Here is a 26878-nt window from a genome sequence, read left to right on the forward strand (position 1 = left end):
TCTTCTCTCCTGGGTAGATTTAGAATTCTGGGAACTTTTAATGCAGGATCTGGGTTTAATGATTTCCAATGAGAAGTTGATCTGATGTGAAGAACTGATCCATAGATAAAAGTGCCCCTTTCATTTAAACCTCCTAAGTACCGGCCAGGCTGAGTGTGCATAATCGTAATGATCTCCAGTGAGCCAAGTACAGAAGTCTCTTAAGTGTGCACATATCAGTAAGTGCACACAGGTATGCATTTCTTGTTTGAGCTAGCAGACATTCTCTATCCTCTCAGGACCCAGTGGCCTTCAGCCGGCAGTGAAAGCTGCACCAATCACTGTCCATGACTCTGACAGTGAGGATGAAGAAGACAGTGTGATCCCTGTACAGCCTCTCCCTGCTAATAGTGCAACACATGGGTATTCGGAAGAAAAGCCCAAAGGGATCTCTGTATCCCAAGAAAATCCAGGTGAATAATAAAAGTTGCTTCAACTTCATTTAAACAGTGTGTACCTAATTATCCTGTGCACTCTTCTAGCATCCCTGGTGGGGAACAAACTTTTGGATTTTCATATTTTGTGCATATTAATAGGTATAAATATGTGTAGGTATTCTGTTCAGATAAATCTTAAAAGGAAAGCTTGTATGTACTTTTGAAAATCACAGAGTAGATGTGGTAGCTTAGGAAGGTTAACTGTGAGCAGCGTCCCCTCCTCCCATGCAGCCCTTGATGTACCTCAAACCACCACCAGTGCAGGGTCGGGAGTCGAACCCAGCTTTCCCGCATAGTTGTCCACAGCATTCACTGAGCTCTCAGGATGTCCTGTTTACTTTGTTTCTTTTGCTACAGTTTCATAGGATCTCTGTGAGGTCAGGATTCCATCTCGTTCTCAGTAGAGAATGACACAGGGACAATTTTTTCCCGTCCCTGCGAGAACTCAATTTCCTGTCCCTGCCCCATTCATGCAAGCTCTGTCCTCGTCTACACAAGCCTCAAATACTTGAATATCCTAAGTGTTCAAGGCTTGTGTGGTTAAGGTAGAGCTTACAGGGACAGTGACAAAACTCAGGTGGACAGGATGGGGAAATTGAGTTCCTGCGGGGATGGGGACAAATTTGTCCCCATGTCATTCTCTAGTTCTCATTCCTGAAACCAAACTGACGAGATCCTAGCTGAAAGAGACAGGATGGAGCAGTTTCAGCCCAAACACAGAAGGAATTGCTCTTAAGTAAATCCTCAGAAACGTAAAGACAATCTTCAGGCGTTTTGTTGCTCTCTAAAGGGCTGATGCTGTCCCATGACCTTGACTGTAAATATGTCCCTCTTAGAAACTCTTGTAGTACACACGGCCATTCGTCCTACAGGCCACTGTATTTTTCTTTCTTTGTTGCACTTTATGTGAATTACTTGAAATCCTGCTAAAAAGCAATGCATAAATTAATTCTTTCTTAGAAGAAACATTTAGGGGATTCTGCTGAATCATCACTGCATTCAAGAGCTAGTGACCTTCACCCTTTTGCACATTCTAGAACCCTTGGTGGAGCTCAGGGGGGCTTTATTTGTAATTTACTGGTTTTCACTTCTCTTATTTGTTGCAGTTTCGCCAGCTCTAAGTGGAAAAGGCAAAACCCCACTGCGGAAGAAGTTCAATGCCAGTCAGGCAAAACGAACAATCCCTGCGGAGGAAAGCAGCTGTGAGAAAGGATGTCAGGTCACCAGCGAACAAATCAAAGCAGACATGAAAGCAGCTAGCGACCCGCCTGAAAAGAGCAAAAATCTAGAAACATGCGGGTCTGCTTCTGATGTCCCCAACTCATATAATGTCACTTCTCGGAGCTCAGACCCTGCCAGGACTTCTAATAGTAGTTCAGTCTGTGCCAGCCCTACTTCTGATCAGAAACACTGTCATTGCCCCCCATGTCGGACAGATGGCACAGACTGCTGTGATGAGCTGGAACAGAGCTCAGCGTGTACAAAGTGCTTTTGTGACCAGAATCAAGAGCCACAGAGGAGGACTAGTGGGTGCCATGAAGTGGAAGGTCATGACCTCAGTGAAGCCTGTGCTGCTAATGGTAATGCATTGGATGTTCCAGTCAGGACTCGACCAAACTGTGGGTCTCAAGGTGAGAGCCCTGGTGAGGGTATATGTAGGGGACAGTCGCCTCAGACCTATGCACAGGAATGCCATAACAATTATACACACCGACCTCTGACGCGAGCCAGGAGTCGATTGTCTCAGGTTCCACTGGTGTCTGAATCAGGTATATTCTTACCTATTGCATGCCTTGCTCTCTCTCTGTCTCTCTCTCTCTCTCCTCACTTCTGAATTATCCGTGTGTGCTCTGTAGTGTGCTCTATGTGGAGTGGCTGTGTTTTAAAAAATGATATGACAAAGTGATGCACATTGGGAAGAATAACCTGAATCACAGTTACTGGATACTAGGGTCCACCCAAGAAAAGGATCTGGGTGTCATCGTAGACAATATGATGAAACCTTCTGCCCAATGTGCAGCAGCGGCCAAAAAAGCAAACAGGATGCTAGGAATTATTAAAAAAGTGATGGTTAACAAGACCAAGAATGTCATAATGCCCCTGTATCGCTCCATGGTGCAACCTCACCTGGAATATTGCATTCAATTCTGGTCTCCTTATCTCAAGAAGGATATAGTGGCGCTAGAAAAGGTTCAAAGAAGAGCTACCAAGATGATAAAGGGGATGGAACTCCTCTCGTATGAGGAAAGACTAAAAAGATTAGGGCTCTTCAGCTTGGAAAAGAGATGGCTGAGGGGAGATATGAGTGAAGTGTACAAAATCCTGAGTGGAGTAGAACGGGTACAACTGGATTGATTTTTCATGTCAAAAATTACAAAGACTTAAGGGACAGTCAATGAAGTTACAGGGAAATACTTTTAAAATCAATAGGAGGAAGTATTTTTTCACTTGGAGAATAGTTAAGCTTCGGAACGCATTGCCGGAGGTTGTGGTAAGAACAGATAGTGCAGTTGGTTTTAAGAAGGATTCGGACAATTTCCTGGAGGAAAAGTCCATAGTTTGTTATTGAGAAAGACATGGGGGAAGCCACTGCTTGCCCTGGATCGGTAGCATGGAATAGTGCTACTCCTTGGGTTTTGGCCAGGTACTAGTGACCTGGATTGGCTACTGTGAGAATGGCCTATTGGGCTTGATGGACCATTAGCCTGACCCAGTAAGGCTATTTTTAAGTTTCTAATAATTGTCCCACTGAAATACCAGTGATAAGCTTCAGCAGTAAAGGTTAACATAAAAATCTAATATAAAGTGAAACCTTTTTATGGGTCCAGATTTCTTTTTTTTTTTTATTTAAGTTTTTTATTGATTTTTTTCATTTAACAACAAGTGTCATAAATTTTCATACAATTATCTTAATAATACACTTGATATTTCTATAATGTATTTTATACATAACATTTCTTATCTTATATTTCTTATGATTTTATATATCATATAACTGTAATTATTTTTCTTATAAAATTATATTTAATTATATATATATATATATATATATATATAAAATTATATAAAATTAGATTTCTGATGAACACACCCTCCCTTGGACCTTGGATCCCCAACAAACATTGTCAGAAAAAAGATGTGAGTCATAAATACACCAGTGGGAAGGAGGTGGGGAGTGGGAGGAATGATGTGTCTGAGTGATAAGGTACACGGGACAGTAGAATTATATAAAATTCCACATCTCTAGTAACCTCCTTTTATGTCAGTTTTGAAATGTAGGATCATTGAAAATGTCTTTTAAAAATTTATACACAGCCTAAACCTAGGGGGTTTACAAGAGAACATGCATAAGAATAGCCTTACTGGGTCAGACCAATGGTCTAATTGCTGTCTTGCTTGTCTCTGTCAAATAGCCCATTAGGCCATTTAGCTTGATTTGTAATGTGCTTTTTGCTTTCCCTAAAGAATTAAACAGAAAAGAATCCATGCTCAGTGCTAGAGTTCTGTTAAATAATGTCACGGAGAAGGACCCAGCTGTGCAAAAGAGCTTTTTAACATTTTCATAAGTGATATTACCAAAGGGCTATTATTGCAGATAGTAACAAACTCTGCTACAGGGTAGTCACCCTAGAAGAAGTGGAAAATGTGAAGGCAGGATCTAGCAAAGCTAGAGGAACGGTCTAGAAGTTGACAGGCAAAATACAAGGTGGGTGAAAGAATGGCATTTTAAAGGACTTTATAAAGGTGGCAGCAGGAAAGAGGAGGTGAGACTTCTTTTACAGTATTGTATACAGTTTTGGAGCCCATCCCTTCAAATGAATATAAAAAGGATGGCTTCAGTCAGAAGATGGCTACTAAAATGGCCAGTGTCTTTGTTACAGTTAGAGAATGACACAGGGACAAATTTTTCCCCGTCCCTGCAGGAACTCAATTTTTCTGCCCCTGCCCTATTCCTGTAAGCTCTGCCTTAACCGCACAAGCCTCGTACACATGATTTTAAAGTGTTTGAGGCTTGTGCAGATGAGGACAGAGCTTGCAGGAATGGGGCAGGGGTAGGGAAATTGAGTTCCCACGAGGATGGGGAAAATTTATCCCCGTGTCATTCTTTAGTTACAGTCTTAAAGATCTCAATATGTTTAGAAAAGTGGAAGAGGGAAGGATAGACCCTGAGGGTTATCAGATGCACAGGAGACGGCCTTTTTCAAGTGAAGAAACCTCTAGAATTGAGGGTCATCAGATGAGGGCCAGGGGAGAAATCTGGAAATATTTCTTTGGGATATATGGAACAACTTCCCAGCAGAGGTGGTGGAGGGGCAGTTCCATAAACCAGGTGCGTTATGCCCAGAAACACCAAGATTCTCTCAAGCTCTGGTCTACAGATACCCTCTTACTTACATGGCATCTCACGTTATGGTAGTATCCTCCTAAGCGGCTTACAATTGTAAAACATTTTGGGGCTACGGAAAGGGATATGTGATTACAAACAACAACATGAAAGAGGGGAGAAAACGTAGGCATACATGGGCAGAGCATGAGTGGGACATGGCGGGGGGGGGGGGGGGGGGCTTGTCACTGCCTCTGTGGCTGGTATAAGTTCAGGCACCTAAATGTTCTGCTATTCTGCCATGGTGCCTTGGCTCCATCATAGAAGTGTGTCCCTACCATGCAACTTTGAGGTATCCAGTTATACAATTACCTTCTTGGTGTAGGTCGATGGACCGTTTGTTCTTTTTCCCCGTCACATTTCTCGGAAGCATACCCGAGTTAAGAGCAGGGGCTTCTTGTAAAGAAAACGGGAGAACTGTGAGATTCAGGGAAGGTTGGAGCCCTAAGACGAGGCAGAGGGTGTGCTTGACAAAATGCAATGCTGAGCTGCTCAGACCTATTAGACACTTTCCTTCATCTTCTTCTAACAGAGGGAGCTAGAACTGCTTTTCAGAGCAAGTAGAGCACATTGCATGATGAGTATAGAGAGGTGGGTTAGGCGAACAGAAAAGAAGGGGATCACGAACAGATCGGAGAAGGTTATCATGCCGCTGTACCGGGCCATGGTGTGCCCTCACCTGGAATACTGCATCCAGCACTGGTCGCCGTACATGAAGAAGGACACGGTACTACTCGAAAGGGTCCAGAGAAGAGCGACTAAGATGGTTAAGGGGTTGGAAGAATTGCCGTGCAATGAGAGATTGGAGAAGCTGGGCCTCTTCTCCCTCGAATAGAGGAGACTGAGAGGGGACATGATCGAAACATTCAAGATAATGAAGGAAATAGACTTAGTAAATAAAGACAGGTTGTTCACCCTTTCCAAGGTAGGGAGAACGAGAGCGCACGCTCTAAAGTTTAAAGGGGATAGATTCCGTAGGAACGTAGGAAGTTCTTCTTCATCCAGAGTGGTAGAAAACTGGAACACTCTTCTGGAGTCTGTTATACGGGGAAAACACCCTCCAGGGATTCAAGACAATGTTGGACAAGTTCCTGCTAAACTGGAATGTACGCAGGTGAGGCTGGAATCATTTAGAGCACTGGTCTTTGACCTGGGGCCGCTGCGTGAGCAGACTACTGGGCATAATGGATCATTGGTCTGACCCAGCAGCGGCAATTCTTATGTTCAAGGCTGTGGTTTCCTGAGACCCTGAGAAGTCGGGCGCACGGTTGGCACTTTGAATCCTGTAGGCTCAGCTCACGGGAAAAGTGGGGCTTGCCTTATTCCTTTCAAAGTCATTGTATATGTTGTAGCATGACCGTGATGATGGGGAACTTTTCTGCCTCGGGGTTGTTACTGTTCACGTCCCTCTGTGTTGCTGGATCCAGAAGTTGGAATTGGCATTTGGTTGTAGTGTCATGACTATCCCTCTGCATTTTTTTAATAGCTCAAAAATATTTAGATAAAAAAACCTGATTCCTAGAATGCTTTGCAGAACTTTAGATAATACAGCAAGTGGCGAGAATGCTTGCAATGTTATCCGAGGCATAGACATACAGACTGAGCCCAGTTCCCAGTTCTCCTTATACAGAGCTGAACTGAATGCAAAGAAGCCCTTGGAAATAGAATGGAAAAGAAACTGTGAAGGAGTGGACTGCTGGAATACTATCAACCAATGTTATGCAAAAGGCCATTCTTTTGCTGAAATAGACATGAAAGTTTTTTTCTTTTCTAATTCTTTAACATTTTCTGCAGTTTCCTAGCCTGGAGGGCTCGGCAAGTGAACCCTTGCCAACCAGAGGGGAACTTCCTTGTTAGCAGTCTTTCCTCCCAGCGCCTCAGTCCACCCCCCTCTACAGTGTTGCCAGACAAGCAGATAATCTGAACCCAGATTCTTTGACTTCAGCATGTAGTGCTATAGCCAGTGTGTAGCCTTTTAAAACTCAGATGGTGAAATGGGGTCCTGGAGAAGCTCATCTTAGGTTCTGAGAGTTTGTCTCCCACAATACATAGCAGCAAACTGGAAGAGGTATAATGAATTTGGGGTGCAAAGGATGGAATGGGATGCTCGTTAAGTTGTTGGACTAATTTTGTAAGAGAAAACTGTCTGCAGTGTTGAGCTGGGTAAGATTTGTGCTGGTCAGAGGAGTGACTGCTTCTGTGGATGTGGTACAGTATTCCTTGCAGACGGAGGCTGTATCCAAAGAAGTCGCTAGTGGACAGCAGAGGCTCTCCTGTGATCAGATAGGGCAGTGGTCCCCAACCCTGTCCTGGAGGACCACCAGGCCAGTCGAGTTTTCAGGATAGCCCTAATGAATATGCATGAGAGAGATCTGTATATAATGGAGGTGCCAGGCATGCAAATCTGCTCCATGCATATTCATTAGGGCTATCCTGAAAACCACTGAGATAGCGTATAACTTGAGACTAGTTAAGTGTGCTACTGGGCATTTTCATCAGAGCTCCCAGTTGGTAATGATGTAATAATAATAAGTTTATTTTTCTATACCGCCAACACCCAAAAACTTCTAGGCGGTTCACAGAATAAGAGGACTGGAAATTCCAGTGATGATACAAAGTACACAGAAAAGCAGTGCAATATTTCAGTAGTGAAAAATACAATAAGAAACTATGACATAGTCATCAGTCAAGTAATTAATTTTTGAACAAATAGGTCTTAACCAATTTTCTAAAGGTGCAGTAAGATGCAGATTGTTGAATCAGGTCATCTAACCATACTTGAACTTTACCTGCTTGATAAGCCAAAGATTGATCAAAATATGTGACCTAGTTTGTGCCAAACTACAGAGTGAAACTTTCACACGAGCATAAGATATATTAGGGAAAGTGCTTGAGCCCTAAGGCGTGGAGCTGAATGGAGTAGGTGAGTTAACTGGTTTCCTTTCTGTTTTCTCAGAGGCAACCATATCAAAACCTCGACAGGCTGTCAAACGGAAACGGACTGCTGAGAAATCCACTAGCACAAGCGACCCTGTGATTGAGGATGATCATGTGCAGGTGGGCCTGGAGCTACTTCAGAGAAGCAGGCTTTTCTATTTTATGGAAATCTTGCTTTAATGCAGAACTAACTCTATGTAAGCATTCCTGGGTGCAGAGTTGGGATGGACTTGGTTTTTATAAAACATTTGAGTCCATGCACAAACTCTGGGGTTGGTTCTGGGTGCCATTTTATAAAGGCACATAGGAGTCTGTGTTGCCTTCATGGATCCCTGACCCCTGTTTGTCTTTTAGACTGTGTTTATCAAGCAGGGATTGTCTTTTACGTGTTTAATGTACAGTGCTGTAGAAATGATGAGCAATAGTAGTAGTATATGACGCTTCCTGTTATTTACTCAAATCATATGTGTCTGTCTTATGTATACCAGAACCCTGCCAGCCTTTTAGGTCTTACAGCCTTCGTTGGAAGCCTGTTCAGGCATTCACTACCCTCTCAATGAAGAAGTATTTCCTCACATTTCCTCCCATCTTTCAGTTTTATATGATAAAAATAGTAATACACACAGTCTGAAATATCAGACGCTTAATGAATATTACTACTGCTAGATGTTACGCAGCGCTGTACAGAGTATCAAAGAAGTCAGTCCCTGCTCAAAGAGCTGACAAACAGGATCTCATGGATACAGTTAAGGGGAACGGTTAATCTGCTGGCAGGTGGGGAGTAAGGTTATGGACTGAAGGTGGGTTTTCAGCCTGCTTTTAAACAAGGGAAGGGGCTGGGCGGACAAACTCTGGCAATTTGTTCCAGGCATAGGGGGCAGCTGGATGAAATGAACAGTCTAAATAGTCACAGGTAGTGAATAAGGAACGGCATGTACCAACTAGTTTAGTGGTATGGCACGCCTCCCAGCACTCCTGCCATGCTTATAATGGACTAATAATAAGTGTTGTGTAGTTTGAATCACAAATCAGGCTTGAGCTTCTCCATAGCTCTGCTTTAGGAGTGCCATCACAAATCCACATACCACCTTACCATAACCCTCAGTACCTAGCATCTGCATACCACTGGTCATGGGGTGACTAAAACTCAGGCTTCCCACAGAGGTTGTAGGTTCATGAGACTAAGCTCATTTTCAAAAGGGGGTTTCTCGTTGGAAATGCAGCCAACACCTAGATTGCAGGTGTACTGTATTCAGGTACTTTTGCTCTTTCGTGGGACCAGGCACAAAAGAAATTGCTGGAAAAGCACCGAGAAAGAGTTGGGATACTCTTTTTCTCTTCCTAACTCCACTCACATACTTTATCCTATATTGCTTTGATTATTGCCTCCAAAACTCTTGCACAGAGAAGGAAAAGTGGTGTCTGGCCACCAATGTCCAGGAGCCAGAACTTGTCCTTGCTCACCATTCTGTCCTCTGGCCCTTTACCTTTCTAAACTTCATTTTCATGTGGTTCTCATTCTCCAGGTGTTGACCCTCAAATCGAAAAACTTGGTGGGGATCACATTAACCAACTGTGGAATCACTGACCTTGTGCTGAAGGACTGCCCCAAAATGATGTTTATTCATGGTAAGTGTGGCTACTGTCAGTTGAAGAGGCACAGCTGGGCTGCTTTTCCTAAAGCTACATTTACCTCTATGGTAAACTTAACTCCGTCTACAGAGAACGTTAATATTAACAGCCTCTCTCAACTTCCTTGATACCGCTCATTCTCTTTTCTTGGAGACCATATGTGTCTGATACTTGTACCACTGAAATTCTAGAAGGTGGTTGTGCACCCTGTATTCTGAGTTTTGTCATTCTTGTACAATCCCACTTTATTCCGTGACCAATGGGTTGTTTACCTCCTCCCACCATGGATCTGTAGGAAGCCTCAAACATTTGACGCTTTTATCCCCTCTCTCTCACACCTTACCACTAAGCATGCTCTTGGGTATCCTGGTCTTAATTCCTACAGGCAAGGCTGTAGGAATTTCTGCTCGTGTTTCATTTCATGGTTTTAAGTATTTTTCATTTGTTTTCTCCCTCGTGCTGTGGAGGTTCCCTGCGGGACATCCTTGACTGTGGGAGATCGCAGACCGTTGAGAAAAAGTCTGCTTTGGGGGAGGGGGGGTTTCCCTGCTATGCAGTAAGTCCCCTGGACAGCCTGCACATCAGATCGGAGCTCAGGGACCATTCCCTCCGGAGCTTGCTCATCCCAAGTTCATCCGCTAGTGGGAGAGCAGTGGCTGAGCGGTTCCGTGGAGGCACGACTGGGATCGGAGCCAGACTGCGTTCCTCCATCAATCTGCGTGGCGTGTCCGAGAGTGACAGAGGTCTTTGGCCATTGTTACACGCTGTGGAAGTCCGGGCTGACAGGTTTCAGTAGGCTTTGTTGCCTTGCTTAACTATTTCTGGCAATCTCCGCTCCTGACGAAGGTGGCGAAACGGAGCTCTGTCGAGTGGTGATATTAATAATAATAATTTTATTTTTATATACCACCAAAGCCATAGTAGTTCGAGGCGGTTTACAACAAGAAGAGCTGGACAGTCAGCAAAAAAAAATAACAATGAAGACTTTGGTTACATAAAGTCACAATGTAGGGAAATCAAGTACATGTGATAACAGTACAGGGGAAGGTTTAAGGGTTCTTGGTTACAAATCGGTTAAACAGGTTGGTTTTAACTAGTTTTCTGCCATTTTGTGTGGCAGTAGATTTTTCCAACAAGATTCAGCTGAGTATTTCTCAGTGAATTACAATTGTGGATGAATTTTCTTATGAATTAAGTGGTGCTATGAACTTCTAAGAGGGAGCATGAACTTTACACAGGATATTCACTTTTCTCAATTTGACTCACAAATTGTGGCTGTGCTTATTTATTCACTTTTTTATGAACTTTGTATGAGCTTTTTCAACTTCTATTTGAGGATTTCAGTATTTATCTTTTTACTATTTCACGACCTTTTTTTAAATATTGTTATATATTTTGTGTTGACATCAAGCAAGATTATCAAATTCTAACAAGTAATGGAGCACGATAATTCTAGCATGAATTTTTTGTGAAAACTTTTGTGAGTACTTTTGCACTTTACACTTAATCATTTTAGATTTTGTGATGGTTCTTGGGAGTTTATTTATTTTGTATTTTTTACCTTTTCTCCCCCGGTGTGAATATTTGACTAAGATTTAAATGGGATTTTGATTGGATTAATAATATCACAAAGGACTAAATGAGGTATGGGGCAGTTCTCATTTAGACTTATGTCTGGTGCTGGTCACCTATGAGTTACTGCCTGAGCCCATAATCCCTCGTTTGTACACCAAGGGCTCATACTGAGGTCCATTATTTAAAGAACTTTTGTAATTATTTTGCATTTTTTCCTAGTTCAAGTATTCTCCCTGAGGGATTAAGCGTGTAAGACAATTATAGATTGGATTTTAGATTGGACATTATTGGCTACAACATTGTCCAAAGAGTTATATATTTTTTGGCCAAGAAGGATGCCACTTTTGATTCCTCTGTGTTGGTAGCAGGCTCATCAGTCCCACTCTGTCTATTACATCCCACTGGTCCTGGAATAAAATGGGATTGTACAAGAACGAAAGATTAGGTTCTTACTTTTGCTAATCTTCTTTCTTGTAAATCCTCACTTTATTCCAGGAACACTCCCTGCGTCTTTCTGATTTACTGATTGTCTGCCTTACAAGTACTGGTAATCTGGATTTCTGTGTCTTACCAGCCTTTATAATAGTGCCCTCTGAATGGGTTTGACACTTAATTTGGGGGGGAGGTTCCCTAGTTCAGATGCCCCCTTCTGACAATGTAGGCTACTCTTAGCACCATTTCATAACCTTTTATTTCGTTTTGCATTGTTATTGCATTTGTTTATATGAGCAGAATTGATTTGCTTGTCAGGGAGTTCCCCGTTCCCCTCTCTCTCTTTTATTTGTTATCCTCTACAGATGTACCTGGTTGCTTAAAGACTGACTGGGATACCCAGGAGCATGCTCAGTGGTAAGGTTTGAGAGGGAGGGGATAAAAGCTTCAAATGTTTGAGGCTTCCTCCAGATCCCTGGCGAGAGGAGGTAAACAACCCACTGGTCCTTGAAAAAAGTGAGGATTTACAAGAAAGAATATTAGCAAATGTAAGAACCTAATCTTTCGTTCTTATTATTTTAAAGGAGTATATCATGTTAATTTACAAGAAAATATCTTAGATTAATCAGGATAAGATAGCACACAGACTATAACACCCAAACCACTGCATTCCTCATATATATTCTATGGATTCTCTCCCTGTGCATGCTTCACACATCTGCTATTCCAGAACAATCAAACTAGATGCATTTCATGGTAGCTGACTTAGTCTTCTGTACCTTGTTTGTTAATTATTATGTATGTTACCGTGTAACCCATTCTGAGCTCTCTGGGGAGGATGGAATATAAATCGAAATAAATAAATAATCACATTATACAGTGATAGGATTCGTTTGTAAATACAGACCTAAGTCCACCATTCTTTAGCGTCCTTCCAGACCGGCACAAAAACGGATGGGTTTATGCTCCTCTGCCAGCAGGTGGAGACTGAGACATTAGCTTTTGGCTACAGTACAAGTGTGCCGTGCAGTCCCTATTACAATCAATCTTTTCTCAGTCTCCAGCAGGTGGAGTAGTAAGATTGTACAGTCTGTGCTGAGGTTTGTTTTGGGCCTGTTGGATCTGATTTAGGGAATCCTTCTTGTCCGTTTTGCTGTCTGGACAGAGCTTAGGGGACCCTCTTGGGGGTACCACACTCGGAAGGGTCAAGTCCCTGCCCCTATTTCCCCTCCTCAAGTTTTCTGAATTTAGAGGAGCCTCAACTGTACACCTGGCCACCTGTTCGACATAGACGACAGTTCTGGGTGCCTGTGGGGTCTGCTCTCTTGAGACAGCTAGTTAGCTGTAAGAATTAAAAAAAATAAAAATAAATAAAAGACACAAGCAATAAAAGGAGCATAGAGTGGTCCTGAGGCTGCCGTTTTTGTACGGCGTTGTTGTATATGGGTTTTCGACGCATTCAGTATGACATGCATGTACATGAGCACATCATCTGGCACAAAGTTGAGTTTCATAATCAAGGAGGTCACCAGAAACCCTTTTTCCTTGCAGAACTGACCGAGACCAATCTGGAAAGAGGGAATGGAAAATGTATTTATATTGGTGTGATATATAGAAGTGGACAGGGATTTAATAGTAGACATTCAGAATCTATCTAAAAAAGGGGAAGTTTTACTATTAGGTGATTTTAACATGCCGGATGTTGATTGAGGTATCCCTATTGCGGTGTCCCCTAGAAGTAGGGAGATCCTGGATTCTCTTCAAGGAGAATTGTTCCAGCAGTTGGTAATGGAACCCCCACGGGATGGGGTCATACTAGACTTAGTGCTTACAAACGGGGACAGTGTTTCTGATGTTACAGTGGGTGATCATCTGGTATCCAGTGATCACAGCATGGTGTGGTTTAATTTTAAGACAGGTGTAGAGAGGGTTCATTGAAAAATAAAGGTTCTAGTCTTTTAAGAAACTATCTTCGTTCGGATGGGCGATTACGTCAAGGAATTGTTTTCTGGATGGGAACATCTGGAAGAAGTTAAGAAAGCCATGGGCAAAACTGAAAGGAGCTATTATAAGGGCAACAAACCATTTTGTAAGAGGAAAAGAAGGCTGCTTTGGTTCTCAAAAGTAGTAGCTGAGAAGGTAAGGAATAAGAGGTTAGCTTTCATAAACTACAAAAGATGGCAGAAAGAGGAAGACAGGCTAAAATAACTGGAAAAATTAAGAGAGGCTGACATGGTAAAACATGGGGACAAGACATTTTTTACAAGTTGTAGGAAGAAGTACAAAAGTGACATAGACTCAAAGGTGAAGGGGAGCAATATGTCTAGAAGCTGATGTAAAGATAAGGCTGAATTGCTTAATCAATATTTCTGTTCTGTGTTCACAGCTGACACGCTGGGAGCGGGACTGCAGAAGACGAATAGGGCTGGAGGTGTGGTAGACCCTGATTGATCGGGTTTATGAGGAGCTAGCTAAACTAGAGGTGGGCAAAACGGGGTCAGATGGTGTACATCTGAGGGTACGGAAGGAAATTCTGGCAGCTCCGCTGGCTGACCTTATCAATTCTTCTCTAGAGTCGGGAATGGTACCGGAAGACTGGCGAAAGATGAATGTGGTCCCTCTCCACCAAAGTGGGATAACTACAAGACAGTAAGTAAATTAATGGAAACACTTTTAAAACAGAGAATAGTGACATTTCTGGAATTCTACGGATTACAAGACCCAAGACAACATTTATTCACCAGAAGCAGGTCTTGTCAGACAAATCTGATCAATTTCTTTGACTGGATAGAGCTAGTGTGCTAGATGTTGTGTATTTAGATTTTAGCAAAGCCTTTGACAGTGTTCCATACAGGCGTCTAATAAATTGAGTGCCCATGGTATGGACCTCAAAGTGACAAAGTGGATCAGGAAATAGTTGAGTGGAAAGCAACAGAGGGTAGTGGTCAATGGAGATCTCTCTGAGGAAAGGGAGGTTACCAGTGATGTGCCTCAAGGTTCAGTTCTTGAGCCTGTTCTTTTTATCATTTTTGTAAACAATATTGCTGAAGGACTGTCGATTAAGATTTGCCTCTTTGCAGATGATACCAAAATCTGCAATAGAGTAGACACACCGGATGGAGTGGATTACATGAGGAAGGATCTAGCGAAACTTGAAGAATGGTCTGAAATTTGGCATCTAAAATTTAATACTAAGAAGTGCGAGGTTATGTACAGTACAGTTTAGGGAGTGAAGAACCTTTGTGCACGAAAGAGGAGTGGGACTCGGGTGTGATAATATGTGATGATCCTAAGGTGGCCAAACAGGTTGAAAAGGTAACACAGAAAGCTAGAAGAATGCTGGAGTATATAGGGAGAGGTGTAGCCAGTAGTAAAAAGGAGGTATTGATGCTCCTGTATAAGATTTGAGCACGATTACTGCATCTCGGCTCAACATGGGCTACCTTTTGATGCCAGTAACTCACAAAAATACACATTTTCATAAAAATAATATTTATTTAATTTATATCAAAATTAAACTTGAGGTTAAAATTAGAAATGCCAATTAATTATATGCATTACATGCATTTCCTGAAAACATAACCCCATAATTATTCTTTATGTGAGGGAGATCAACACATGAGACAAATTGTCTATACATGAACATAAGAATTGCCGCTGCTGGGTCAGACCAGTGGTCCATCGTGCCCAGCATGCGGCAGCCTCTGGTCAAAGACCAGCACCTTAACTTAGAAAGATCTCCACAGAATCAGGGCTGTGTAGTTGCTTATATAATTGTAACACGCCATCACTCCTAGCTCCAATCCTTAATCTGCTCATCCCCTTAGAAGGTGGGATTATTTCAAACAAAGAAAATTCCTTAGGATGTGAACAGACTTAAAGAGAGTTTTACAAAGTATAAAAGTTAGGTGCATTTCTGTTACAACAATTTCTAAAATATTCTAAATATGTATTTAGAACCACTATCTTAGTGTAATAAACTACCAGTTTACCAAAGGAATGCAAAACTCGTTTTTAGAAAGAAAAGATGCATCTTATCCTTAACCAGTACCTTTTTTATAGGCTAGCAAAAGATTCCAGGAAAATAGACAATAAATTTTACCCTTAGAAAAAGATCTGAAAATTTCTTTCCTGAATCAGCATGTCTTAAAGAATGAATCAAAAAGCTCTTTTGGACCCCTGAATGTTTTCTCTGGAAAACTGACAGTTTGTCACAGACACAAAACCAAACTAATTTGCAAAACAATTTTTTTATAAGAAGGTTAAGGACCTGCTGGTGCAAAACAAGTTTTATTGGTTTCATTGAACTATTCCTGTTTGCGACTTTTGTTAAGTGAACTTGATTGACTTTTAGGGAGTTTGCTTACTTTGTCAAGCCAAGATGAGAGAGAGACAGAGAAAAGTTGAATGCTACTAGGAGTTAACGCCTAAATGACTATATTCGGCTTAAGTGCTCTTGGAGTCCTTTGAAATGAGCTCACTGAAATTTTATAATAGATGAAATAATAGCAAGACTCTACAGTATGGCATCCACCTACCTTCTGAAACAAACTACACCTCTCATGCAGAACACTACTATTCACCTTTCCGAATCCCAAAAGATTCCTTCACAAGACACTTTCCTTGCAAGCAGGAAGATAAAACAATACCCTAAGGGCTCCTTTTACAAAGGCGTGCTAGGGCCTTAACCGCGGAATAGTGCGCACTAGCTGCTACCGCCTCCTTTTGAACAGGCGTTAGATTTTTGGCTAGCGCGCGCTAATCCGGTGCATGCGGTAAAACCCGTAGTGCACCTTCGTAAAAGGAGCCCTAAGTGACTTACTCCTTAACTCACCATCATATCCAGGGCAGGATTAATTTGTCGAGGGCCCCTAAGCACAGAAGTATACTGGGCCCCTGCCCCGCCCCACCCCACCATGCGCCCAGGCGGAAACAGGAAGCTGCGTCAGAGGGAAGCTTTGGGTAAGCAGCACCGCTTGCACAATTACAGTTCCCGTTGCCTTTCTTACCCACATTGCTTTCTTGTCTTACTTTCCATCAATTGGGGGGGGGGGCACGTTGCCGATCGGGGCGGGGCCCATCACCATTTGGAAAAAACAATGTTGATGCCCTCCTTCATCGGGCCCTAGGCACGTGCCTACTTGGCCTATTGGTTAATCCTGCCCTGGTCATACCAATCATTCAGAAGATCACTGAAAACCCATTTATTTGACAAATTCATTTAAACTTCCTCAGACGATTTCCTCTACGTCTACTTGCATGTTCCTGCCTTCTGATCTATATAATTGTTACACGCCTGGTTGTTTCCTCCTACTTCATTCTCTTGATGTAACTTCGCTGCACTCCTGCAGCCTCTCTTGTTGTAAACCGTCTTGAACTGAAAGATATGATGGGATATAAATAAAGCTATTATTTTTATATGAAATAACAAGAGTTTATTCCTCAATGTGGTCCATATAAAACCAAACTGATTTCTTCTTTAGTAGCTCTGCTTCAAGAGTAAGGGGTCACGGCAGGCCACAATGAGCACATTCTAATTTGCTACAAGATTGTTTCCAGATAAGTTTGTTTTTTTCACTGTATATATGCACTTTATATTGATTTTTGCATTGATTTTGAGAGTTATGCACTTAACTGATGAATTAACAACATTGTGATGGAGTTTTTCTGCCCGAGGATGTGTCTTTCTTCTTTTTTCAAAACTTCTTGTTGACACAAGGTTGTCTGTAGGGTGTTAAAGCTTTAGGATACCCCTATGTGATACTGTGGTCTTTTCTCCATTTTAATTTTTTTTTAGCTCAAATTTTATTAGAATTTTGAAATAACGATAAATGATGAACAAGTACAAATAACGAACAAAATAAATTACAATAATGATTCACAAAGCAATATATTGTTTACAAAAATCAATATGCTTATAGGGCCAACCTATGTTAACACAAGAAAACTAACAGCATGGATATACATTACCATTTAGAAAAATAATATTCATTTTAGATGTGATATGTCACTATATTTTATGATAGGACTCTAAATTCTTTTAAAAATGTGCAAGCATCCCTTTTCTTCAGCAAACACTCTTTCATATTTGGCAGTTAGGCTTACTAAGTTCCACCATTCCATGTAGTCAACATTTGAAAAGTCCTTCCAATGAGTGAAAATTATTTTAATAGCTAAGTTGAGTAGAATTCATAATAGTTTGCACTGTTCGTCTCAAAACCCACCTATTCCCGAAAGACCTAGACAGCTGACCCACTTCCCTCTTTCCCCTCTCTTGCCCTTTCTCCCAATTGTTCCCCACATCCCTTAAGTTAATTCAACTTGTACGTCAACTCAACTTGTACCCCAATAATCTTTTGTAAACCACATAGAACTTAACGGTATTGCGGTATATAAACTGTTATTATTATTTTTATTATTAATAGTTGCTTTTATGGAAAGACTACCCAGCTTTATGATATTTATGGTCAGTGGCTCATGCATGTTAATCGAAGAGCAAATGGAAACCCAAACTTTTTGCCAATAGAGTTGTAATAAATCACATTGATAAAGTAAGTGAACCAGCGTCCCTGTCTTCTTATTTCAAGACCAACACTTATCTGATCCATTAGTTCTTATTTTGCTCAGTTTGTGAGGAGCCCAAACTGCTTTATGTGCAGGAAAAGACATAGATCGAATAATAGTTGAAGATTTCAGGGTTTTATGTGTGGATATCCAAACTTGCTCCCATCCTTTATCAGAAATTTCCATCCACGTAGATTCAGTGCCAGCAGATCTACAGGACTTGTTGCGTAATACTTTGTACCAGGTTGATGCAGCTCCTTTCTTAAAAGAAATTTTATTACTATAATCGATCAAGCTTGGTATCTTACTAGTGAGCCCTGAGGTTTTGGCAAAGGACCTTAAACAATGTTGGAGTTGTATCCATTTAAAGAATTGATTGTATGGTATATGATATTTATTTTTTCTCCATTTTTAAAAATTGCATTCTCCGTTTGGCTGGTGCTTATGCAGGGCTTTGGTTATTTTTGTTCTACACAGCTTTGAATGAACTTTGGTTACAGAAAGCAGTGTATATAAAAATGAATACATAGCAGAGTTTGAGCTAAGTAATGCACCCCCAGCTTCTAGGCCTCGTTTGGACAGAGAAGTAAGTCAGAAACCTGAATGTATCTGGGTGGCACTTGGGGATCTGAAATCAGCCTGCTTCTGCCCATGAAGCTCTTCTATGTGCTTTGCTTTTCAGCTACTAGATGCCGTGTACTGAAACATTTAAAGGTAGAGAATGCACCAATAGTTAATCGCTTTGACTATGCCCAATGCAAGAAGCTGAACATGGAGCAGATTCTGCATCAGATCCTGACAATGCCGCCGGAGAGGAACCGGATCATTTACCTTCGCCCCATGCAGCAGGTACAAAACTTTTGTGGATTACTTCAGGACTTGTGAAAGTTGCATGCGAGAGAGAGCAGGGGGAAGTCCATTGCTAGCTTCTTTCTATCATTGCCTTATAAATGGCAGTTTTCTGAAGAATGTAGAGATAACATAGGCATTGCCTGTGTAGAGTCAGGATTCAGAAATTGCCATCCTAGTCTGTGTTGGAGAAAGGTGGGGGCTAGCAGGGAGTTTATACTGTAGTAAAGTAACCACAATGATGCTGGCCCCCAAATTTTCTTTTCTTTCTTTTTTTTTTTAATTTCTTTATTCATTTAATAATTCACAACAAGTGTACAGCCAAATATTAAACAATATATAAGACAATAACAGTTGAAAATCCACCATATTATACAACAGAAAAAGAAATATCTCCCACCCCCCCATCCACATCCATATACATCAAAAGAAAACCACAGGAATATATTGTCTTATCATTCATATGTAATATTAATAAAAATCCAACCCTCCCCATTCCATATGCAAAAATTAAAATTGGGAAAAGTGTAAATCATTCAATCTGAAAGCGTGAAAGAGGGAAGATGTACAAAGTTTAAAAAAAAAAAAGATCTTCCCGCCCCCAACTTGCATCTGAAAACACCATATAACCAAAAAAGGGTGGCTTAAAGTAACTGGGATTATCTTTCAGCCTTTGTATTGACCCCTCAGCCAGGTGACAGAAGCAATTGTCTAGAATTTCATGGCTGCACAAACTGGGGAGCTTTTTTCATTTTGTAGGTGGACACTTTGAGCTTAGAGAAGAAGATATTCAGTGGACCATATCCCTACCACATCTGTATCATCCATGAATTTAGCAATCCTCCAAATGTACGGAATAAGGTGCGCATTCGCAGCTGGATGGACACGATAGCAAATGTCAACCAGTGAGTACTGTTAGTCTGAGCATAATTTCCATCGCCTGTGCAGGGATGAGCTACTCACCTCACGCAGGCACCATGGAACTTGACATTTTTTTCTGTTGTCATCATTTTCCCCACTTGGATATTTATTCATTCAATTTTCTCCCAGGGGAGCTCAAAACGGTTTACATGGATTTTTCCCTGTCTTTCCTGGTGGGCTCACAATCTTTCTTACGTATCTGGGGCAATAGGGGACCAAGTGACTTGCCCAGGGTGGGTTTGAACCCTCAACCTCAGAATGTTGAGGCTCTAGCTCTAATAAACCCTGCTCTACACTCTCAGACATAATATAGTAGAAGATAGCAGGGTAAACATTGTCTGAGAGAGATGGTAAAACATTGTTTTATTTATTTATTTATTTTGTTTAGCTCGTAACTCAAAACAGGTTTGCACACACATGTTGTGCTGCAGATGACCAGGGCTTTGTGGGTTGTTGTTTTTTTGACTTGTGTTCTCCTACCATTGCTGGAAGCCTGTATTTTTTCCTCTCGTCTCTAGAGAACTCATTAAATATGAATTCTTTCTCGAAGCGACACGAAGTGAAGAGGATGTAAAGAAATACTGCAAGTACCCCTGGGGGAGAAATATTTATACTTTAGAAGGTTAGTAGGAAAATGATTCTCTGTTTTGTGAAACAAATTGCTTGTGTACAGTTTAGGGGGTGAAGAACTCATGTGCACGACAGAAGAGCGGGACTTGGGTGTGAATGTATGCGATGATCTTAAGGTGGCCAAACAGGTTGAAAAGATGACGGCGAAAGTTAGAAGGATGCTAGGTTGCATAGGGAGAGGTATGGCCAGTAGGAAAAAGGAGGGATTGATGCCCCTGTATAAGACTCTGGTGAGACCTCATTTTGAATGTTGTTTACAATTCTGAAGGCCGCACCTTCAAAAAGGTATAAAAAGGATGGAGTCAGTCCCAAAGGAAGGCAACTAAAATGAGGGAGATATGATAGAGACGTTTAAATACCTACATGATGTAAATGTGCATGAGTCGAGTCTCTTTCATTTGAAAGAAAGCTCTGGAATAAGAGGGCATAGGATGAAGTTAAGAGGTGAAAGGCTCCAGAGTAATCTAAGGAAATACTTTTTTTTACAGAAAAGGTGGTAGATGCGTGGAACAGTCTCCCGGAAGAGGTGGTGGAGACAGAGACTGTGTCTGAATTCAAGAAAGCCTGGGATAGGCATGTGGGATGTCTCGGAGAGAGAAAGAGATAATGGTTACTGCGGATGGGCAGACTAGATGGGCCATTTGGCCTTTATCTCTCATCATGTTTTTATGTTTCTATGTGTTTTGTTCGGTGGAGATGAAATGCTGAGGTTCGATCATCACTGCTTCTACTTTGCAGTTAACTAGATCCTAAACAAATGGAGGCCTTTCTTTCAGCAGTTACCTTTTCTGTTTCTGTCATATTTCCTTTGACATAGGATAATCAGACCTGCACATAATATTCAGGATATGGTGGATGTTTATAGAGGTGTGACAATAGTTTCATGGAGTGTTGCTGGGAAGACTGGCTGGGCCTGATTTTGTAATAGATAGGCAAGGCGGTTAGGGTTCTTAGCTTGGGGGAGGAGATAATAGAGAGGATAACAGAAGTTATTTACACAGGACTTAGTAAATGATGGAGTCAGGGGTTAAGAACAAGGTAGAGGGGAAGGCATAGCTTTAGGTTTCAGTGAGAGATCTTTGGATGCATGTCTATTCATAATAATCTAATCTAATCTTCCATTTGTGTGTCGCTCATACCTATTCAGGCTCTAGGCAACTTACAGAGAAGGTTGACTGGGCGGGGGGGCTTAGAGGGGGGGAGCTTGTATGAGGGGAAGGAAAAGAAGGGAGCGGGAAAGGCTCAGTTGACTGGTTGGGGTTATCTGATGCATCAGAGTAGGATGAGGTTTAAGTACATTTTAAAGAGGGACGTGATTGGTTTCAGCGGTCGAATAAGGTTTTCATCTTCTGGAATGATGTGCGATTAGTGTCTTTTCTAATCATTTCTGGTAGGTCATTCCAAGCTTTTACGCCCATGAAGATAAACATGGAGTGGAACATGTGCCTGTAGTGGAGATTTTTTGTAGAAGGCAGACTTATTTGCAGTCTGTCTATGATTCTCCTAGAAGTGGACCAGGCCATTGAGAATAGTTGGGTGAGGGGGTTGGCTGTATTTCCGTTGATTATGTGATATAAGATGCAGGATATTTTGAAGAGGATCTGCGATGAGATGGGTAGCCAGTGAGGTTGTTTGAAGAAGGCTGAGATCGAGACATATTTCTTTCGGTTGAAGATTAGTCTAACCGCTGTGTTCTGTATGAGCTGCAGTTTGTAAACTAAAGTGGTATTTATACCCATGTAGGTTGAGTTACAGTAGTCCAGCTGAGGCAATATCATCAACTGGACGAAGTGTAAAATGATGTTGATGGAAGTTTTAATTGACGCATGGAGAAGATGGTCTTTTTTCCTGAGGCTAGAGACTTGGGGTTCCATCGTGAGTGTGTCATCTAAGATGCAACCACTGCGAGGGTGGTACTGGATTGAAGATTAATGCTCGTCGGGGCGTTTTGCTAAGCTGTGTGGAAGCAGATGGCTTTGGTTTTGGTGGCATTTAATTTGTTTGTTTGTAGTTGCCCAGGTGTGAATTCTTGCTATGTTGTTTGAGATTTTCTCTTCAACGTTAGGTTGGTTGGTTGGTTGTTATGAGTATGAGAAGAAGAATGTTGTCTGCATAGGATAGTAAGGTTTCGTCTTCTAGCTTAATGTTTCCAAGTGAACTCATGAACAAGTTAAATAATAGATGAGGACCAGAAGTGTGGAATGACAAGTTTGACTCTAGCCACCTTGTTGGGCAGACTAGATGCAGCTGCTGGTCTTTATCTGCCGTCTTTTACTACAGGCTGCTGACATTTGGAAAGGCAGCTGCAAGAATGGGTGGACCAAATGACTCCGGAACAATTGTTTATGTAATCTGACCTAAACAATTCTTATATTTTGGTTAAGTGATAATGTACGACCGATTCACCCTTTGCGACTGCCAAGGAAACCCTTGAGCTGACCGGCTCCAAAGTTAACGAGGGTTCCCCTTCTGGCCGCTTTAAGCTCTTGGCGGGAGCACACTGAGCAGGCTGAGTGGAACTGGCAGCTGAATGGGAGAAAAAAATATGAATGAAAACAGTCCCTGCAAACCAGCAGAAAAAAACACTGCCTCTGGTCCCTTTAAATGAATAGGAGCAGGCCTCACGGGCACTCGGAATTGTAGTCTTTCTCCCTTGGCAAGGCGTACAGTTGAGGCACCTCTAGAGAAAAATATCGAGGAGTGGGGTAATGGGGGAGGGACTCGGCCACCCGAATGTGACACCCCTGAGGTGTAATGGGACTCCCACGGGACCCCCAGCTCAGCCCGACAATAAAAAGGGCAGAGAAAGAGCACTGCCTTTCCTTTCCAACAGACCCTACCAAGGCCAGAAGGAAGACTGCACAGGCTTACCACCCTCCACCTGCTGGAGACTGAGAACAGACTGCTCCTAAGAGGGACTGCACAGCCCACTTGTACTGCTGATAGAATTTGGTGGCAGAGGAGTGTAAACCATCCGTCTGTGCTGGTCTGGAGGGACGATCAAGAATCCTTATATTTTGCTTTGTGATAGTGTCTAGGAACAAGTTAGAAAACCAAGAAATGTGTATTGTTGAATCAAAATAGACTACATATCCTTTGTAGACTTAAGATCTGAGGCATTACTGAAAAGCTTTACATAAAATTCCTTATGGTAGAAGGTGTCTTTGATTTGACTAGTCTAAATAAAGGCATTCTTCATTTGTACCAAACAGTGAGTGTATTCTGCAAAGTAAAACAGACACACGGGCTGCCAGGAATTCATTCTGACCTGTAGCCCAGCCCCAAACTAATACTGAAAAGCTGTTTGTACACACTTTGTAATGTGAAACATTTGATTCCTGCTGCATGCTTGTCCAGTATCAGGTTTCCATACCTTATCAACAGGAAAAACCTGCTCGTGTAGCCAGTTCACAGTGCCAGAGTCCTATCCCAGAGAGAGAGAGAGTCCTCCAATAAGATGTCACTCCTAGTCCAAGACAGATGTATCTTGTCCTTTGGCTAGCTCTCCTCTTTCCTCATATGTGCCACAGAGCTTTGTAAAAGCAGCACCTTCAGTACTCAACCATAAGCCCAGTCTTTTAGGTTGTCATATGACTGCTTTGAAATGCTGACCCCACTCTTCCTCCCTCTGTCAGGTATTGTGGATGGGGCTCCATATTCCATGATCACTGACTTCCCGTGGCTCAGATCTCTTCGCACAGCAGAACCCAACAGCTATGCGAGATACGACTTTGAGGACGATGAAAAAAGTGGGTATTTAAGATTTCCCCTGGACCATTTTCTGTTTGTCAATTAGTATGTGTTTTGAAGATTTGGGGTTTTTTTTTAATTGTGTCGTTTCAAGCACAGCATGAAAAGAAAAATCAGGGCTGGCATGCTGTACTGTAAACAGTAAAGTGCCTGATTAATCTGATAAGCAAATTAAGTGGCCATGTCTCATTAAGCACCCCACAGGAGACTCCAAATCTCAGCTTTAAATGTCATCACACACTCGTTCTAATTGCCATGTACTTTTCCAGCAACTCTTCTATCCTCCTGTTTGGAAAGTATTCCTTTGTACCCAGACCCCAACTTTGCATTTATTCAGGACTTCAGCTGTTGTGGGCCGTGGTCTCTGTCTCCTGCGTAAAGAAACCCACAGTGGGCAGAGTTGATAACATTAGCAGGGAAATTACTCTGATGTTTAATGATGTCGGTGTAGATTTTCATAAGTGTTCTGGCTTGAATGGAATCGTTTATTTTAACCTCCTTATAGGATAAATCTGTGTAAGTCATGTGGGTGGGAAAACATATCTAAATGCCATTTAAAGGTATGCAAATATTTTTTTAAAGGCTTGGTAAGTGCTTAGCCTTTTATAAGAATTCATGTACTTCTGAATCCAAAAGCACTATATTATAAACATTAATACACATGCACTCATGTTGCAATTTATTTTGCATGTAAGAGGCATTTTATAAATTTACACAGTGACTGGCAGATGGGACCCTTTTGCCAAAAAGGCCTCTTTGGACCATGGGCTCGAGGAGGGCAGATTGCATACTTCTAAAAGTACCCAAACCACCTCCCTAGGACCAATTGATGAATTAATTGGGCTACACAGAAAAATGAAGACAGATAAAGGCCATATGGCCTATCCATCTAGTCCAGTGGTCTCAAACTTGCAGCCCGCCAGGTACTATTTTGAGGCCCTCGGTATGTTTATCATAATCACAAAAGTAAAGTAAAACTGTTTCTTGATCATATATCTCTTTAGCTATAAATTGCAATATTATTATTAAGACAGCCAAAAGGAAAGATTTATAAACTATAAAGAGTTTTACCTCATATAAAATTGCCAAGTGGCCCTGCAAAGGGTTTGAGTTGGAGACCACTGATCTAGTCTGTCTGTCCATGCCATAAACTCAGAACAAATGTGAATGTTAGTGATATTTTCAGAGATATATATGTATTAGTTGTGTACCCCGAGTGGATCATCTTTCTTTGTATCTATGTCATCTGAACCGTTTTGCACAAATATACGCTCTCTGAGTGAAAAGGATGCCTTATGCTTAAGATATACTCTGTGGTCTGATATGTCTGTTCAGTGTTGCTAGTCAGTAGTTCTGCAGTTCATATCTTTTAAAGTGAATTTGGCCCTGTCAAAAAAACACCAATGTGGAAAAAATCTTCATACAAGTGTTTGTTTATTTTATTTATCCCGCCCTTATCCAGGGCGCGTTCCACACTTACATACAAAAATACGTTCAAATTACATTGCAATTGCATAGTAATTTAATCCTTTTAAAATAAAAGCTCAATTTATTTATAATTTAATCAATTAAACAAGTAGCCATATTACTATTTAGATACAAATTTATATCAAAGCAATGCTCTCTGTCCTTCATCCCTCTCTTTGTGTGCTTGATTTCTCAGCTACAATCTACGCCCCGCGGAGGAAAGGGCAACTTTCTGCTGACATATGCATGGAGACCATTGGGGAAGAGATTTCTGAACTGCGGCAAATTAAAAAAGGTGTATTTCAGAGGGTGGCTGCCATATTTATCCATTACTGCGATGTGAATGGAGAGCCTGTAGAGGATGACTACATCTGAGAGGATCTTGGCTGCCCTCTACGGGTTGGGGAGGGATCAGCAAGACGAGAAATGGGTTGGATGATTGAACTGCTACACATTGTTCACTCTGGGTTTATAAATCATATAAAAAGGAAAACTCAAAGTGATAGCATTGATGTAAAATAAACCTGCTTTCTAAAGATCTTTTTGTATGTTTATACAGTTAATTAAGAGGCAGCTAAGAAAGGGGGGTGGAGTTGCCAGTTGCTTGTCTTAATGTGTAAGACTCTATTATTTTGTACAAAGCTAAGTCTCGGATATGGGTTTTATCTGTGGTGTACAGCTGGAGTGTCACAGCATCTCTGCAGAGTAGAGCGCTGGAACACACACACGGTCTTGTGTCTTAGGATCACAAGAAAAGAACCTTTAACATATAAATATCAAAACAAAAAACCTATAAATAAATAAATGATGGAAAATTATGGGTACGCAATTTCTTGTTTTATTTGGGGGGGGGGGAATTTAGTTTTAGCTTGACATTTCAAGTATATGCAAGAAAACTGATTTTTTTTTTTTTTTTTTTTTAGGTAATTGTTTACAATCTTTTATCCCCTCATATATCCTACATTTCTCAGTATGCACATTAATTGTAGCTTTGCCCAAAACCTACACTAAAGTCACTTGTACTCTTTGTCATCTGTGCACAGGCTGATTTTTACCAGCAACATGTTCAAGTTCATATATGGGTGAAAATGCCTTTGTAAAATTATCCTCCACACAAATAACAGTATCAGATATTTGCTGTATACCAGTGTGGATAAAAAGGGCTCTGCCATCAATGGAAAAGCCTTTACAGCATTTCTATCCTGTTCTTAGGTCTTATATAGACTAATTTAGTAAAATATGTCTTATAGTACTCCTGGTG

General features: G+C 41.4%; 1 protein-coding gene across 5 annotated transcripts in view; it reads left to right on the top strand.

The window, feature by feature from the left end:
- FBXO38 (F-box protein 38) overlaps positions 1 to 26435 on the top strand; it is a 54295-nt gene extending 27860 nt beyond the window's left edge. For 4 of the 5 annotated variants that reach the window (XM_033927139.1, XM_033927140.1, XM_033927138.1 and 1 more), the window contains exons 14-22: positions 279 to 452; positions 1583 to 2245; positions 7817 to 7917; positions 9324 to 9426; positions 18683 to 18849; positions 19609 to 19754; positions 20289 to 20392; positions 24036 to 24149; positions 25814 to 26435. In XM_033927139.1, the coding sequence (XP_033783030.1) occupies positions 279 to 452; positions 1583 to 2245; positions 7817 to 7917; positions 9324 to 9426; positions 18683 to 18849; positions 19609 to 19754; positions 20289 to 20392; positions 24036 to 24149; positions 25814 to 25992 (1751 nt within the window). In that variant the 3' untranslated portion in view covers positions 25993 to 26435. The remainder of the gene's footprint in view (positions 1 to 278; positions 453 to 1582; positions 2246 to 7816; positions 7918 to 9323; positions 9427 to 18682; positions 18850 to 19608; positions 19755 to 20288; positions 20393 to 24035; positions 24150 to 25813) is intronic. The other variant, XM_033927141.1, reaches the window with a different exon arrangement.
- Positions 26436 to 26878: the final 443 nt, after the last annotated feature.

Source organism: Geotrypetes seraphini, chromosome 18 (assembly GCF_902459505.1).
Source record: "Geotrypetes seraphini chromosome 18, aGeoSer1.1, whole genome shotgun sequence".
Classification (NCBI taxonomy): Eukaryota; Metazoa; Chordata; class Amphibia; order Gymnophiona; family Dermophiidae; genus Geotrypetes; species Geotrypetes seraphini.